This window comes from Mustela lutreola, chromosome 1 (genome assembly GCF_030435805.1).
Source record: "Mustela lutreola isolate mMusLut2 chromosome 1, mMusLut2.pri, whole genome shotgun sequence".
NCBI lineage: Eukaryota > Metazoa > Chordata > Mammalia > Carnivora > Mustelidae > Mustela > Mustela lutreola.
In genome coordinates this window covers 247,332,931-247,347,317 of record NC_081290.1, presented here as the reverse complement: position 1 = coordinate 247,347,317, position 14,387 = coordinate 247,332,931, and the positions used below count along the sequence as shown (strand labels likewise).

General features: G+C 55.6%; 1 protein-coding gene across 1 annotated transcript in view; it reads right to left on the bottom strand.

Annotated features, from left to right (window-relative positions):
* The window catches only part of OTOG (otogelin), a 76,836-nt gene that overhangs the window by 17,010 nt on the left and 45,439 nt on the right, over positions 1–14,387 (bottom strand). The window contains exons 32-40 of the mRNA XM_059137621.1: positions 12,801–12,968; positions 10,043–10,321; positions 8,325–8,442; positions 7,523–7,602; positions 5,214–7,009; positions 4,225–4,393; positions 3,771–3,916; positions 3,074–3,163; positions 1,701–1,884 (exon numbers count right to left, since the gene is read on the bottom strand). Coding sequence (XP_058993604.1) covers positions 1,701–1,884; positions 3,074–3,163; positions 3,771–3,916; positions 4,225–4,393; positions 5,214–7,009; positions 7,523–7,602; positions 8,325–8,442; positions 10,043–10,321; positions 12,801–12,968 — 3,030 coding nt within the window. The remainder of the gene's footprint in view (positions 1–1,700; positions 1,885–3,073; positions 3,164–3,770; positions 3,917–4,224; positions 4,394–5,213; positions 7,010–7,522; positions 7,603–8,324; positions 8,443–10,042; positions 10,322–12,800; positions 12,969–14,387) is intronic.

The window sequence follows — 14,387 nt, the reverse complement described above, 5'->3', positions numbered from 1 at the left end:
GCTGGGGGAGCCCATGCTGAGTGAGGAGGAGGGTGAAGGGTACCGGGGCCAGGCGGTCCATCAATATTCTTTGACTCTCTGACTCTTTTTCCTGCAGTAGAGTTGGAAGCGTGTGTTGAGAATGGCAGAGCCGCAAGATGGAGGGAGTCTCCACTTGGGAATTTTTGTGTGCCCGAATTAGACTTCTGTCAGGTCATAAGACATTGAAATGGGGGTGGGGGCTGAAGTTTCTCTATCACAGCTTCTACCATGACCTTAACTTTCAGCTTCCTCTCTCGAGCTCTAGGCTCCCCACACACATTTCCCTGCCCTTGACCTTCTTATGCTGCTCCCTCTGCCTGAAACACTTTCTCAGAAGTCCTTTCAAGAGCGCTTCGGAGGCACCCGTCCACGACCTTCCAGTTCTGTAGAACGGATTTTGGTTTGGCTGGGCTGTCCTGCTCTGAGTGCAAAGATTCATTTTCCTTTAGATAAATTTTCTCACTCTCCCAGTAGTCTCCCCTGGTTCCCCAGCAGGGTGCCCAGGACACAGAGTGTTAGTTCGGATAAAAATTGGCTGACTTCTGCTTTCACACCTCCAGCCACCAGTTTCATGAACATAAAGCATGATTTATTCAAAACCTTCAGGTTTTATGGTCCCAGTGGTTGCATTTTTGGTCTTGACATCGAGTCACCAAAGGGTGTCCTGAGTATCCTAGGGAGGAGATTACTGCTGAGGCCAGCACTCCCTGCCAGGCATAAAGAGTGGAAGCAAGACATGGTGAGAAAAAGATGATGGAGTGTTGGCAGTGCTGTGTGTGTGTGTGTGTGTGTGTGTGTGTGTGTGTGTGTGTGTGTGTAAAAAAATATGCTTGCATCAGTAAGTCAGTAAGAACAGAGGTTTCATAAAACAGTGATTTCTTCTGTTTTGCCTACTATCTGTTCTGGGACTGGCACATGGTAAGTAATCAAAGAATGAGCAAAGAGCAGACTTGCACATGTTAATTCACATGAGGAGGGCATTCTGAATACAAGGGTGTGAGCGTCAATGATCAAAACGGTGCAGATTTATGGACGTACATGTATGTGTTTATGGAACATGGAAGTGCTCCTCTGTTCCCTGGCATCATAATGTCTTGTCACAGAATGTCCCGTGGGGGAGCAGCTGTCCACACTCACACTCCCCCTGAACCCCCCCTTCTCCTTATCAAAACACATCCAGTCCCTAAGGGCACACTCCCGCAGTCATGTTGGTGTCTGAAGAGCCCCAGTGTTGTGGCAGCTCTGCTGTGTGAGTTGGGGCAAGGTGCTTAACCTCTCTGAGCCCCCTTTCTTTTTTAGTTCAATGGTCATCTCTTAGGGTTGTTAGGTCGGTGACCTGCAATAAGTGAGATCAGAGTGTGGAAGTGCTTTGTGAAGTGCCCAGGCCTATGCAGACAGGAAGGATTATCTGGTATTAGGAAGCTATCCGGGAAGCCGACAGACAATCCCAGTTAAAGTGACAACTGGCCGAGGCCAGAGCCCTTAGCCGTCTCCCTGCTGGCAGCTTCTGCCTCAGAACACCAGACACTAGGTCTCTCTGCCCTGGCAGCCATGCTGCTTCCACCTTTGGCCTGGCCTTCTGTCCCAGCTTTCCCTGGGTTCACACAGGGGAACCTATGCTGGGAGACAGAGGTGGACCAAAGAACCATCCCCTCTCTCCCAGCTGGGTCCCACCTCACCGCATAGGCCGCGGCCCTGGGCCTCGCTGGCTTTGCTGGCCTCCAGGACCATGAGTCCTGAGCTGTGCAGCCACTGGATCTGGATGTGTGACGGGGTCCGGATCACATACATGTGACCTGTGTCCTCAATTCTGAATCCGTGTCTGCTCACAGGGGGCCAGACGGGCTGTGAGTCCACAGTCACCTTGTGGGGGGAGAGTGTTCAATGTGAGCACAGCTTGTCTGTCCGTCCACGCACCCATCTACCCACCCATCCATCCATCCATCGACCTACCCACCCATCCATCCACATATCTATCCAACAAACAGTATCAAGCTATGTAACAGGCTCTGTTTCAGGCACATGTGGCCAAGACACTGTCCAAGTGGCATCAAAGAATTCCAAAACCATTTTTATGAGAAAATGATAAAACAAAAAGACACAACAACGGGAGACAGGTTGCATCTCTGTGCCCAAACAAACACGCACTTTGAGGCTTTGTAATCACTCTCCTTCCTTCCTGATTCTTCTGCTCAGGTCATTTCTTCTGGGGGATTTTCCCCAAGTCTCCAGCCTCAAGCTTGGGCACCCCTTCTCTGGGGCCTCCTCATCTCTGTGCTGACCTCTCTTTGTTCCCTCATCGAGGCACCAGATCCACCTTTGAATCCGCAGCACTTGCCTTTGGGCCCGACATAAACCGGGGTCTCAATGTTTGTTAAATATGCAACACACCCTAATTCTCTCCACCACTATACAGTCACAGCTACAACCTCTGCTACATATTGACAAGGTTAAATTTGTATGTACTATGGATTAGTAGTTTTACTTTGTAGAAATGGGAGATTAAAAGATTAGAATCTTAAAATATTTATAACGACTTTAAACCTCCCTCTCCTAGAGCAATCACTGTTTTATTAATCACTTTGCAAATTAGCCAGGACAGGAACTTCGGTGTTGGGAAACTTTGACCTTGGGAAATCCCTGGTGCTCTCAGCCAGAGCTTTCCTAGCTATGCAGAGAGGGGGTGGGGCTCCATGGACCTGGAGTGGCCTCCCAGGTCTGGGAATGAACAGTCGCATCTAAGAACTTGGGCTTTAGCTTCTGATCAAGATGGAGTAATAAGAACTAGATATACCTTCTTACCTTAAACAACCAAAAAAACCCTGACAAATTATATGTAACAATAGTTTTCAGGCATTGAACAGTTGGCAGCACAGGAGAATGATTGCTGAGAAAGGGGAAACAAATGAGGTGAGCCTTTTGCATTATTTTTCATTGGAAGGGTCCCTCTCTGTCCTTGCCCCCCAGTCGTGAGCAAGACCTCTCCACAGCTGGACGCCCTGCGGCTTGCCTGATCGCAGCCCTGGGAAGACTGGCTCTCTGATGCGCTCACCTTCCGGCTGAAACGGTCAATGGTGACCTGATGGGTCAGGTGAGTCACATTCAGCATCACCAGGCAGAACGGAGGCCAGTTCAGGTGCCCCTGCAGAGAGAGCCCAATCCTCATCAGCTTGGAGCCCAGTCTTTGTTGCCTTCTCCTCCTCCTCCTGCTGGGGAGCCACTGTGAGCATCCTTTCTCTGCCACCCCCTCGCAGTCTGCCAGGGGCACCGGTCGGGGCTGGGCAGATGGTGCACAGAATCTCAGGGAGCATGTCTGGTTCTACCTGACCTCCTGTAAACCCAGCCAAAACAAAAAGCAAAAACAAAGAGAAAATCCTGCCCTCTTCCACCCGGCTCATGAGGGTACCCTAGTAGGTGATTGTCAGTGGCCAGCATCCTTGGCCATAGGCCACATGGCTGGAGTGGCATCCCAGCTCCTCTGCACTCGCGTGCCTCCCACCTGGGCTTAGGCAATGGGGATGAGCTAGGAATGGTGTCAGCCCCAGAAAGGGCCACAAGGTGGTACACTCCACGAGCCCCTTCTCTACAGGGCCATTCCAGGAGACCCCTGATAGACAGAGCTACTGTAGGGGTTTCCGTGTCTGTCCTAGCCTCTGGCACCCCTTAAAACCCAATTCACTGCTCAATCTCCCCTCCAAATCTCGTCAAATTCCGAGGCCCCAGCAGCAAATGCAGCCGGAGACAGTCACCAGGTTGGCACTTTTGCAGTCAAGGACATGGACGGTGACCATTTCTTTGGGGCTCTGGGTGAGGATGTAGATGGCCTCCTTGAACAGGGCTGCGTGGCTCCCATCAAAGGTCACGAAGCTTAGATCAGGGAAGATTGAGCACCGGCCTGGGGGAGGGGCAAGGATGAGAAGATTAACAGATGCTTCTGGGGCAGAGGCCACCCAGGTAGTAGCACAGGCAACTTGGCCTTTTCCCAAGTGGGATTCAGAGGCCCTGAGGGCTGGAGAGTCCCTCAGAGCAGGCATCACAGAGATGAGGCTGCAAGAGTAGGGACCTGCCAGTTCAGGGGTCACAATGAGACAAGATGTCCCACAGGAGAATGCATTCAGGTCAGAGTTACCCTAAGGCCAAGGAACACACAGGGAAGGCGCCGAGGTCACGTTTGGGGAGGATCTGGTGGACCCCAGGACTCACAGGCACATTCCCATAGGGGGCAGCAGCGGTCCCCGCCCACCCTCACTGCGAGGCCCAGGACCCCACAGCGAGGGCGTGTGGCACCCTGGGGACAGTGCTGGGACTGGTTCACTCGGATCAGCTGGCCCTCCAGGCAGATGTGGCGGACGCAGTCCTGCTCAGCGATTGGCTGGGGCACAGGGTGGAGAGACAGCATGAGTGCCCAGCCTAGTACTGAGCCCCTCACTACCCGCCCCTCCCCCCACCCCCACCCGAAGCTAAGGGCATAAGATCCTTTCCAAAGTCAATTGTAGCAGGGCAGGGGACCCAGAGGTATAACTACTAGGGAATGGTGTCGTCACCCTCAACCCACCCAATACGCCCCTCAGGGGCCTGGGGACGAGTTGAGCATGAGATTGGGGATCAGGGACTGAATCCCCAGGATTTCTGCGTATCTGTCCAGCCCTGGTAGAGAGGTCCAGGTACACAGATGTGCAGACGTGCAAGCTCAGACTCAGAGAAACCTGAGCACGCACAAGCACACGCACACACACATGCACACACACACATTTCTTACAAATGTAGATCTACACTGTCTCGTGACACCATACAGCACACACACAGATATATGATTGCTCGCCCTGAGTCTCACACATGTAAACTTTGCACACACAGTCCCACGTGACAATACGGATACAAACATACACCCCCCAGCACACTCATGTTTCCACGTTCTGGTGTCACACTAAGTCATCCAGTTGGCCCTAGGGAAATGGTGAGACTCTGCCATGACATCAGGGACCCAGAAGAGCCTGCAAAATTTGTCAGCTCCAGAGTGTGGGGCAAGCCTGAGGGCAGTGACTGAACCGCCATCTTGCAGCCTGGTGGTTAGTAAAGGAGAAGCTGCCCCAGGCTGAGAGGAATGTGACGCCATGATGGTGTCCCAGCCAAGTGGCCCAGGAGAGAGGGACATAGGGGACCACACTGGGGTGGCCTGATAGGTCACTCACAACACAGGTGGGAGATGTGCTTTCCTCAGTGGTAGTTGTTAAGGTCTCAGCCGAACTCGCTGCGATGCTCTGGGCGGGGGCTGAGCGCCCAGACGGCTTGGTGGTGGCCTCTGCCTCCAGTTCTGCTGGAAGCTGCGGTCCGGCCGGGGTTCCATGGGCCTGGGCCAGCTGAGGGAGCAGAACGAGTGAGCTCTCCCGGGAGGCGGTCCTGGCCGAGACACGACTCAGGGGATAGGATGTGGGCACCAGTGGCACTGTGACAGCCCAGGGGCCATCAGCTTCCGGTGCCAAGGCAGACAAAGTGTGGGCCACAGCAGGCGTGAGTTCTGTGGGCACCCCCTGGGCAGGACCATATATCCAGGGGGGCAGAGACACTTGCTTGGACAGAATGGCCATCTTCTCTGTGGTGCTCTTGTGTGGGGCAGCAGAGAGCGTGGGGGCTCCCCCCTCAGCCATGGCTACGACTCCAGAGACTGGCAATGTGGCTCCCAGAAGCAGGCCTGGTGCCGTGCCTCCTGCCTGAGGGGTTGTATAGCTGGATAGGCCTACCTGGGCCACGACAGCAGGGGTGAGAGGCGGTGCTGAGCTGAGGGTCTGCGTAGGTGGGGTTGTGGCCATAGTGGGAGATGTGGCCTGCTGCCGGAGTGGAAGGGTGACGACAGAACCCTTGGACCTGGGTGTGGCCACTGGGGCAGATGTGCCCACCTTGGCCAAGGGCAGGCTGGTATCAAGAGGCAGGCCAGAGAGGAGCTGGGGTGGCTGAGTTAAATCCACGGACATGAAGGGAGTGACCCCCAGCCCGTGAGCGAGTGTGGATGGGCTGGCGGCAGCTGGGGTCCCCGGGGGCAGAGCTGGAGGCCCGGTGGCTATGGTAGTTTGCCAGGTGGGGTGGAGTGGGGCAGTAGGGATGGGTCTTGGAAGTGAGGATGCTGGGGTGCCTGCGGACTGGCTGGGCCCAGGCTGCTTCTCCATGGGTGGTGCTGTCTCCACTCTCTTGGTAGCCAGAGCACTGACAGGAACCTGCTGTGCTGTTGTCCTAGCCTCGGCTGGGAGGCTGCTGGGCCTTGAAACGCTCTGGGCCTTTGTGGGCTGGGGCATCCCTGTCTTGTTCATGACTTTTATGACTGCAGGTGTCAGCAAAGTCTTGTGGGATCCCAAGGAAGTGGGAGGCCTGGAGGTCACTGCAGGGGAAGCCACAGGCCTGGAGGAGGAACTCGTAGGCAACTCCAAGCTTGGGAAGGGCTGGAGCGGGGTGGTCCTGATAGGCAAAGAGCCGGGGCCTGGGGCTGTCGCAGCTTTGGTCATGAGTGGGAAGTGAGGTGCGGGGGGTGACTGGGCTGAGTCTGTGATATTGGGGCTCCCTGAAAAGGTCACAGTCACCCTCGTTGTCTTCACAGCCCCTGACCCTATACTAGGTGTGGGTGTCTGCTGCGAAAGGGAGAGAGATGAGGATTCTAGGGTAAGGGTGGTAGCCAGGTGGCTGGCGGTCGCTCCCATGCTGGCTGGGGCCTCTGTGGCGGGGGCAGGGAGGTTAGGTGAAGTGACCCCCGGTGGCAGCTGCAGAGTGGCCTGCGTGGGGCCTGGAGCCAGCTCTGGCCCCTCAGTAACTGCCATGGGTGGATTCAGAGCTGTGGTGAGTGGGGCAGAGGGACCATGCACTGGCTTGTGGGAGGGGGCCCCGGGCGCTTCCTGTGGAAACTGCAGCTCCTTGCCACTGAGAGTGGGCAGCTCCTGACCAGGAGGCAGGGTCTGGTCACCAAGAGACTCTGTGGGAACCAAAACCATGGGCTCCACACCTGGGGCAAAGAAAGAAGCAGCTCAGACAATGGGACACCTGCTGCCTGCCCCAAGGGGTGTCTTCACTGGGCAGGGCTGTGAGGTAGGGTTCCTGAGCCAGCAGCCTAGGTGAGCATGGGGGAAGGCAGCTTCCAGCCGCCAGTCAGGCAGTCTGACCAACCCAGGGGCTTCTGTTGTGTGGGACTGGAGGACTCCGCAGGTCTGGACTCTGCCCCATACCTCAAAGCCCGAGCTCAGAGCCAATGGACCTCTGGTCTGCCTTTGCCTGTACTGCATTCCTACCACCTGATCCCAAGCCAGTCCCCTCTCCACTCTGGGCCTCATTTTTCTCTCTGTTTAGTGGGAAGAATGGGCTGGATGGGGTCCCTGCCTACTCTAAAGGTCTCTTCCAGAGGCTCCTATGCTGACCCTGCTTCTCCAGAGACCTGGGGACTCTGGGCATGGTTGGTCAAAGCAGAAGCTGGAGATTTAGAGGAAATCTGAGGGAGGGATGAGAAATCTGGGCCACTCACAGTCCTCCAAGTAGACACATCTCTGTGTGACTTCATCCAGGACCTTGGGAGTGGAACAGGCAGGCACACAGCCTTCCACCCTGAGGACAGAGCAGGGAGCCAATTAGTAGCTGGAGACATGGGGAACAATCATCTCTTTCACATGGAGCGAGCACAGCTTCATCCCTCCTTATGACACACGTCACATGAACCCCCAGAGACACGTGTACAGAAGTACATACACCTGAACATGCACGTTGCACACTTTTGCACTGATACTCCTCAGACCAAGAGAGAAACATGAACAAGGTCTGCTTACGCACACACCTGTGCACGCACACACACACACACACACACAGGCTCCCATGTGTTTGCATTTAGGCACACTGTCCCACCCGCAAGACTCGAAAACATTCACACAGACACCCACACATCCATACAGACTATCAAAACCTTCATGCACACACAGCTGCACCAACACCCAGGTGCATACAGCTCACACACGTGGACATACGCACAGCTGTGTGCGGCCCACGGACACCAGTATACCCACACGAATACACACACAGCCCAGGTGTATGCACATCACACAAATCAATACTCACATATGTCCATGTAAGTCAGCTGCACTCTAGTTCACACACACACACACACACACACACACACGATGCAATCACGAGTACCTGTGAGCACACACATACATCTCAGGAAATGCTCATGCCTCTGCCCACAGACTACACAGACTACACAGACTACACACCCATTTGCACATGCGCATGCTCAAATACACTGACATACACACCTGGACCCCGTGCTCCCTCACCTTGGCACGTCCCGGCAGCCAGCTGCCTGTGGGTCCCGGCAGGTTTGGAAGCAGGGGCTGGCACAAGCATCATAGCGCCACTCACAGAGGGGGTAGGCAGCCCCTGAGGGCTTGGCATCTGGAAAGGTGAGCGCCACCAGAGTCCAAGCACTGAGCGAGACTGATACCAGCTCAGGGTCAGGAGACAGACACAGAGGTAATCCTAGCTCCACCTATCCCCACCCTGCTCCATGGAAGAGACAAATGGACACATGCAGGAAAAGCAAAGAAAAATAAAATAAAATACAAAATAAAATAAAAACCAACCTAAGGGAAAACTATTCCTGTGAGCAGGGGTCAGTGCCTGGGGGATCCTTGGGATGGGGCTGTGGGAACTTGGAGTAGGGGCTCAGAACCCTGTGGCAGGGAGGCACAGAGCAGGCAGGTGCAGCTGGGCTTTGAGGGTTAGCCAAAGAGAAGGTTGGGACCCCTGATCCCCTGCATAAGGTTGTCCTGTCACCCTGCTCCTCTGGGACTTTGATGGCCAGGCTTGCCCTGCACACTTGGTGGCTAAGAATAACAATAATGACAACAAAAACAATAGCCAACTCTTGAACAGCACCAAACACGACATTCAACATCTCATAAGTTTTTCCTTATTAATGCTCACAGTAATCCTATGATGTAGCACTATTATTATCCCCATTTTATAGCTAAGGAAACTGAGGCACAGAAGATGCCAGGAAAATTACTCTCCCAGGAGGATTTCCTGAAGAAAAGGTCCTGTGGCCAGTGCCTTGACAGATGAGGACTCCTCAGAGAAAGCAGGCTATGGGGGACATGAAGGCAGACGAGACCCAGACCATCTTAACACGTGCAACCTGTCTCTGAAACCATGGCCTGACTGGGAAGACATGGGTGGGCTCTGAAGAAACCTGCTTTTCTGGGATCCTGGAGGCCAGAACTGAGAACTTACATTTGGGGAGCACCAACGATGAACCAGGCCCAGAGCAAGGCCCATGATCAATGGGGGGGCTGGTTGGAGATATGTTTGTGAACATATATAATGGACCCATTCATGCAGCTCAAGGCGCCCGCACAGGCACAAACATGCATGTGCCTGCAGGACAGAGAGGCCTGCCTGCAGTGGTAGAAAAATTGTGCTCACTTCCTCCAGGGTATAAGCAGAGAGCAAGCTCTTGGGGGCAGACCCACCTGCCAGGGGGATGGCAGGGCCCTGGAAGCCCCTGGCCTTAGCTGGAAAGGGTGTGGAGCTGCCCCATCACTGCCCAGGGTCCTGGGCCTCCCATGGGGGACAGAGGGAGGCTGCTGGCCCCTCAGCCTGGTGCCCAGGGGGAGGTCTTTGAGCTCACAGGGCAGGCATGTGTCCCCATCAGCAAGAAACCTGAGCCAGTGGGCTCTGCAAGCTGCAGTCAGGAACCCTTCTTACCTCGTGTCCACAAAGGCTGCCCTATTTTTAGACCATGTAATTGGCCTATGGGTGTAGGCAGGACCCAGGAAGCTGGCTGGGCCCCAGGCCCCACTGCCCACGGCTCCCCAGGCCACCAACATGGAGGTCAGGCCACCTCCCATCTTAGGGGCAGCACCCAAGTGTGGCGTCCCCTTGTCAGGAGAGTGGGAATTCTGCCTCTTGGGGGCAGTTGGGAGGGTACGGTGGGAGAGGGCAGGAAGGGCAGTGTGAGGAGGGGCTGAGGCGATGGCGGGGTGGACACACCTACCCAGAAGGCGGAAGAACGTGCCGCGGCGGAACACCTCTGTGTGCTCGTACAGCCGCAGGACCAGCGTGGGGCCCGACGCATAAAGGAAGGAGCCAGGCTCTGCCAGTGACTCCAGGGCCACGAGGCCGGCCTGCCACGTCCCCCGGTGCAGTGAGAAGGAGGCACGGCGGTGGAAGGCAGCGCTGCCCTGCCACTTGGCCAGCTCCAGAGACCCGTTGGCTGTGACATGGAGGAAGAAGTTGGGTCTGTCTGCTGCCTCCAGGGACACCACATCCGGGTCTGTAAAGAGCCAGGTGCGTGAGGTGAGCGCAGGGAGGGGCCCAGAGGAGGGGCGGAGCCTGGCGTGCATCTGCACTCAGTGACTCAAGACAGCCACCTGCCTGTGGAGTAGCTGGGCCCTGCTCCTCCATGCCTGCCTGCCCACTTCTGCCTGCGGGCCGGCCCTCTGCACACACCACCCCTGCCTGAGGGAAGTGGAAGGTTAGAGAAGCTGCCAGCTGCCAAACCTTGGGAGGTGTCTTCCTCCCACCTCCTTTCTCTCCTTCCTCCTTCTCTCCCTCCCTCCCTCCCCTTTTTCTCTCTCCCTCCTTTCCTTACTCTATAAACATTTGGAGGATGCTCTGATAATGCTGGGGAGACAGCAGTGAGCAGACCAACAGACACGGCCACCCTAGAAGAGTCACGTTCAACTGGACACTCTGGACAGGCTGGCGGGTGCTGATCTGACAGGTGTCAGTGACCCCAGCTTGGTCCTGCTCCACACAGAATCCCACAGGGTCCGAGCTGGCAGACTGAGGGAATGTGGAGTCCAACCCACAGATGAGAAAACTGACCCTGAGAGGAGAAGGGCTTGCCCTCAGCCCCACGACTGGTCTCTGCTGTCCTCTCTCCTGTGTCCACAAAGGCCCAGTTCTAGAAAGTAGAGCTTGTTGCTGTGTGGATAACCCCCTAATCCACATAAGGAGGGGTCCAGGAGTCCCAGACTGCCACAACTGGCTATGATGTAAGTGAATGACTGAACGTTCCTGGGCCGTGGTGAGGGGCAAAAACACATGGCACAGGGCTCGATGTGTCTTCCCTCCCTGCCCATGTAGCCCTGTCACACACCCCTGAACAGCTATGAGGAGACAGGAAGCAACCGGAGGAAGGATTCATTATTGGTGGAAAAACACTAAGTAGTATCTGTCAGGGACTTACTATGTGCCAGGCACGATGCTAAGCAAGGCCTCTGCCTGCTGGGTTATTGATTTCCAAGAGAACCTAATAGGTGGCAAATTCATTCCTTCTGCAGCTCATGTTTTCTGAGGCCCTACTATGTGCCAGGTGCTGTTGTAGGCACAATCCGAAACAAAAGGACCAAAATCCCTGCCCTGATGGAGCTTACATTTAAGTGGAAGGAAGATACACATTATAAACAAGTAAAATCCGTAACAGGTCAGCAGGGGATGCTCCTGTTATTCCCATTTTACAGATGAGGGAAGTGAGACTCAAAGTCAAAGTGCCGGTGGAAGAGGGAGGCAGGATTAGGAGACCAGGCAGGCTAAGGCCAGATCCCACGATCTTCACCTCCACACAGTCGGCCACAGGGATGGGACCCAGGAGCAGGCACGACCATATCATGCTCATATTGTGTCTGTCTCCTGGATGGGACTGTGGATTTCTGGTGGGCCGGGAAGTTTCTTCCATCCCTGATGCCCCAGTGCCCGGGTCTGTGCCTGGCCTGGGAATAGGGCTCAATGAACAGGAGGGAGGGGTAAAGGCAGGGAAGGAGGGATGAGGGGGAGGGGCGAGGTCATCATAACCAGGTAAGCTGCAGACCCTCATCTGAGAACTGAAATTCTGCGACAGGAATGAACCCTGTGAGAAGTGTCTCAGGTCACAGTTCCAGTGGATGCTGGGATGGGCCACATCCCTGTGGTTGGGGAGACACTGACTAGATGGGGCCAGCAGGTGCAGGGGTAGAAATGCTGATCACAGTGGTCACACACACTGGGACACGCACAAATGCACAGGAAAGACTTCCCAGCACTGGCTGAACTGAGGCCTTGGCGGGCCCAGGGCCCAGCAAAAATACCATCCAGGGTTCCCTCTGCGCCAGGCAAGGTTCCTGCCACCCGTTCCGCACTACTGAACTCTGAAGGGAGGACAGTGCCCACCAACGCGAGGCCAGTCAGGTCTGCGGACCGTCTGTGACCCAAGAGGCCACGGCTGGTTCTAGATGTGTCCTAGAATTCAGGATAATGACCTGAGCCCATTAAGAGCTGCTCCTCCGTTCACAGAAACAAGGCCCCCAGGAGTCAGTCCATCAGCCAGTGCCCCTCTGGACTTACAGTCTATCCAGTCTCCAAAATGGAAGGGAGGGGAGGAGGCCAAAGAGAAGGAGAAGCAGGAAGAGATGGAAGACGGTGGGGACAGGGGAGAAGACGGGGAGGGGGACAGGGGAAAGAGGATTAAGAGTAGGAAGGAGGGTTAGGAGAGGAAGGAGCAGCTGTTGCCCCCAAGCCTGACCAGAACACAGCAATGGCATAAAGCAAGGTCTAGGGGTACCTCTGGACCTTGGCCTCCCTGCTTTTTCCAGGGAGAAAATGGAAGGTGGCCATTTGAACAGACTAACAGGCTGACCCAGAGGCCTGTCTCGGCTGGGAAAGGGGTACCTGTTGGAGCCCCACATTTCTCCAGACACTGCAGACTGCTTAGGGTCTCAGCACCCTCCCCTCCCTCCACCAAGGGCTGCAATGGGGCTGGAGGTAGGCCTTACCATGTGCCTTGGCCTTGTATAGTGCAGCCGTCAGCAGGAAGTTCACAATGTCTCCTGGAGCCACATCCTCCGCGCTCACGAGGACCACGGCACCGCCCACTGCCTTGCTGGTCACTAAGACACTGCCAGCGGCCAAGCTGGCCAGTTGGTACGGACCCTTACCTAGTGCTGGAGAGAAGGGGTCCAGTCGTGAGGCCTGCCTCCCTGGGCCTCTGCCCACCTCCCATCCTGCCAGAGGTGGGGAAAAGAGAGGGTACGAGAGAGCTACTTCCAGTCACTTCCCTTACCCTGGGCCCCAGGAGCTCAGGTCCCCAAGAAGGAAAGGGCATGAGCTCTAGGCAGTCAGTCCCTAATGGGAAGTGACCCTCTGCACACCGCCTGAATAATTTCACTGGGAAAACCTGGGAACAGGGCCACCCACGGGAGACCTCTGCCCCACCCCCATGCCTGCAGATGTCCCACCACTGGCCTGTCATGCAGCCACCGCTCTAGTCAGGGTTACCTCTGGGACTCAACATCAGAGATGGTCTCTAATCACTCAACGCCTGAGGGATGAATGTCAGTGGGTCTCAGTCCCAACATCAGTGTTTACCTACTTATCTAAAATGTGTCTTTTTGTGGCTCTTGGGTTCCTACCATTGCTGGTATAGGTTAGAGAGGGCCAGGGGTTTTCAAGACAGTTGCCTTAAAACCAACCTCCCTGCCTCTGGTGTCGGAGGCACCCCACCCCAGACTCCAGGGCTTCCTCCCCACAGGTGCCCGAATCCCTTTCTAGACACACTCCCTGCTAAGATTAATGGCTCCCCATTACCCTCAGGATGGACTCCAAGGGCCCAGCTTGAATTCAGGGACCCTTCACACCCCACACCCCACCAACTCCCCACACCCTTGGCCCGCCACCTTGAACTTCTCTAGCGCTTCCTTGGAAGAGCCATGCTGTGCTCTACCTCATGCCTGTCCTCATGCTGCCTGCCCACTCAGAGGCGTCCTCCGTGGTTTGTGCCTGGCAAACGCCTACTCAACCTTTGGGGCCCAGCTCAAATGTCACCTCCTTGGAGAAGCTCTCCCTGCACCCTCTCCCGCCACACACAAACGTCATCCCTCCTCCTCAGCACTCCACCAGCCCCTGGAGCACAGCCTGCCCTGATCACGGCTCTTACGAGGGGAACCTTGGGGGTGGATGCGCGTGTGTCTCCCGGACCACATGGGAAACGGGCAGCGCTGTGCTAGGAAACGCACAACAGTAAACTCTCAAACAAACAAACAAACAAAACCCCACTTTGCAGTGACTGCTGATTTCCACGGCTCATGGCAGGGGTCAGTTTCAAACCACCGACCGAATGTCTGAGAGCAGGCACACCCCATGGCTTTCTAGGGCCCATGTCAGCCAGCTCCAGCTCCAGCTCCAGAACGCCACTGGGACAGGTCTCTTTGACCACTGATTCCACAGCACCCAGCAAAGGGCCTGGACCGGAGAACATGTTGGTAGAAGAGCAGAGCAAGGAATGGATGGGTAGGAGGATGAGTAGGAGGACGATGCTAGAAACAGCTTGTCCTTTGCCAGTTACTGCCACCCAAAATGCCACA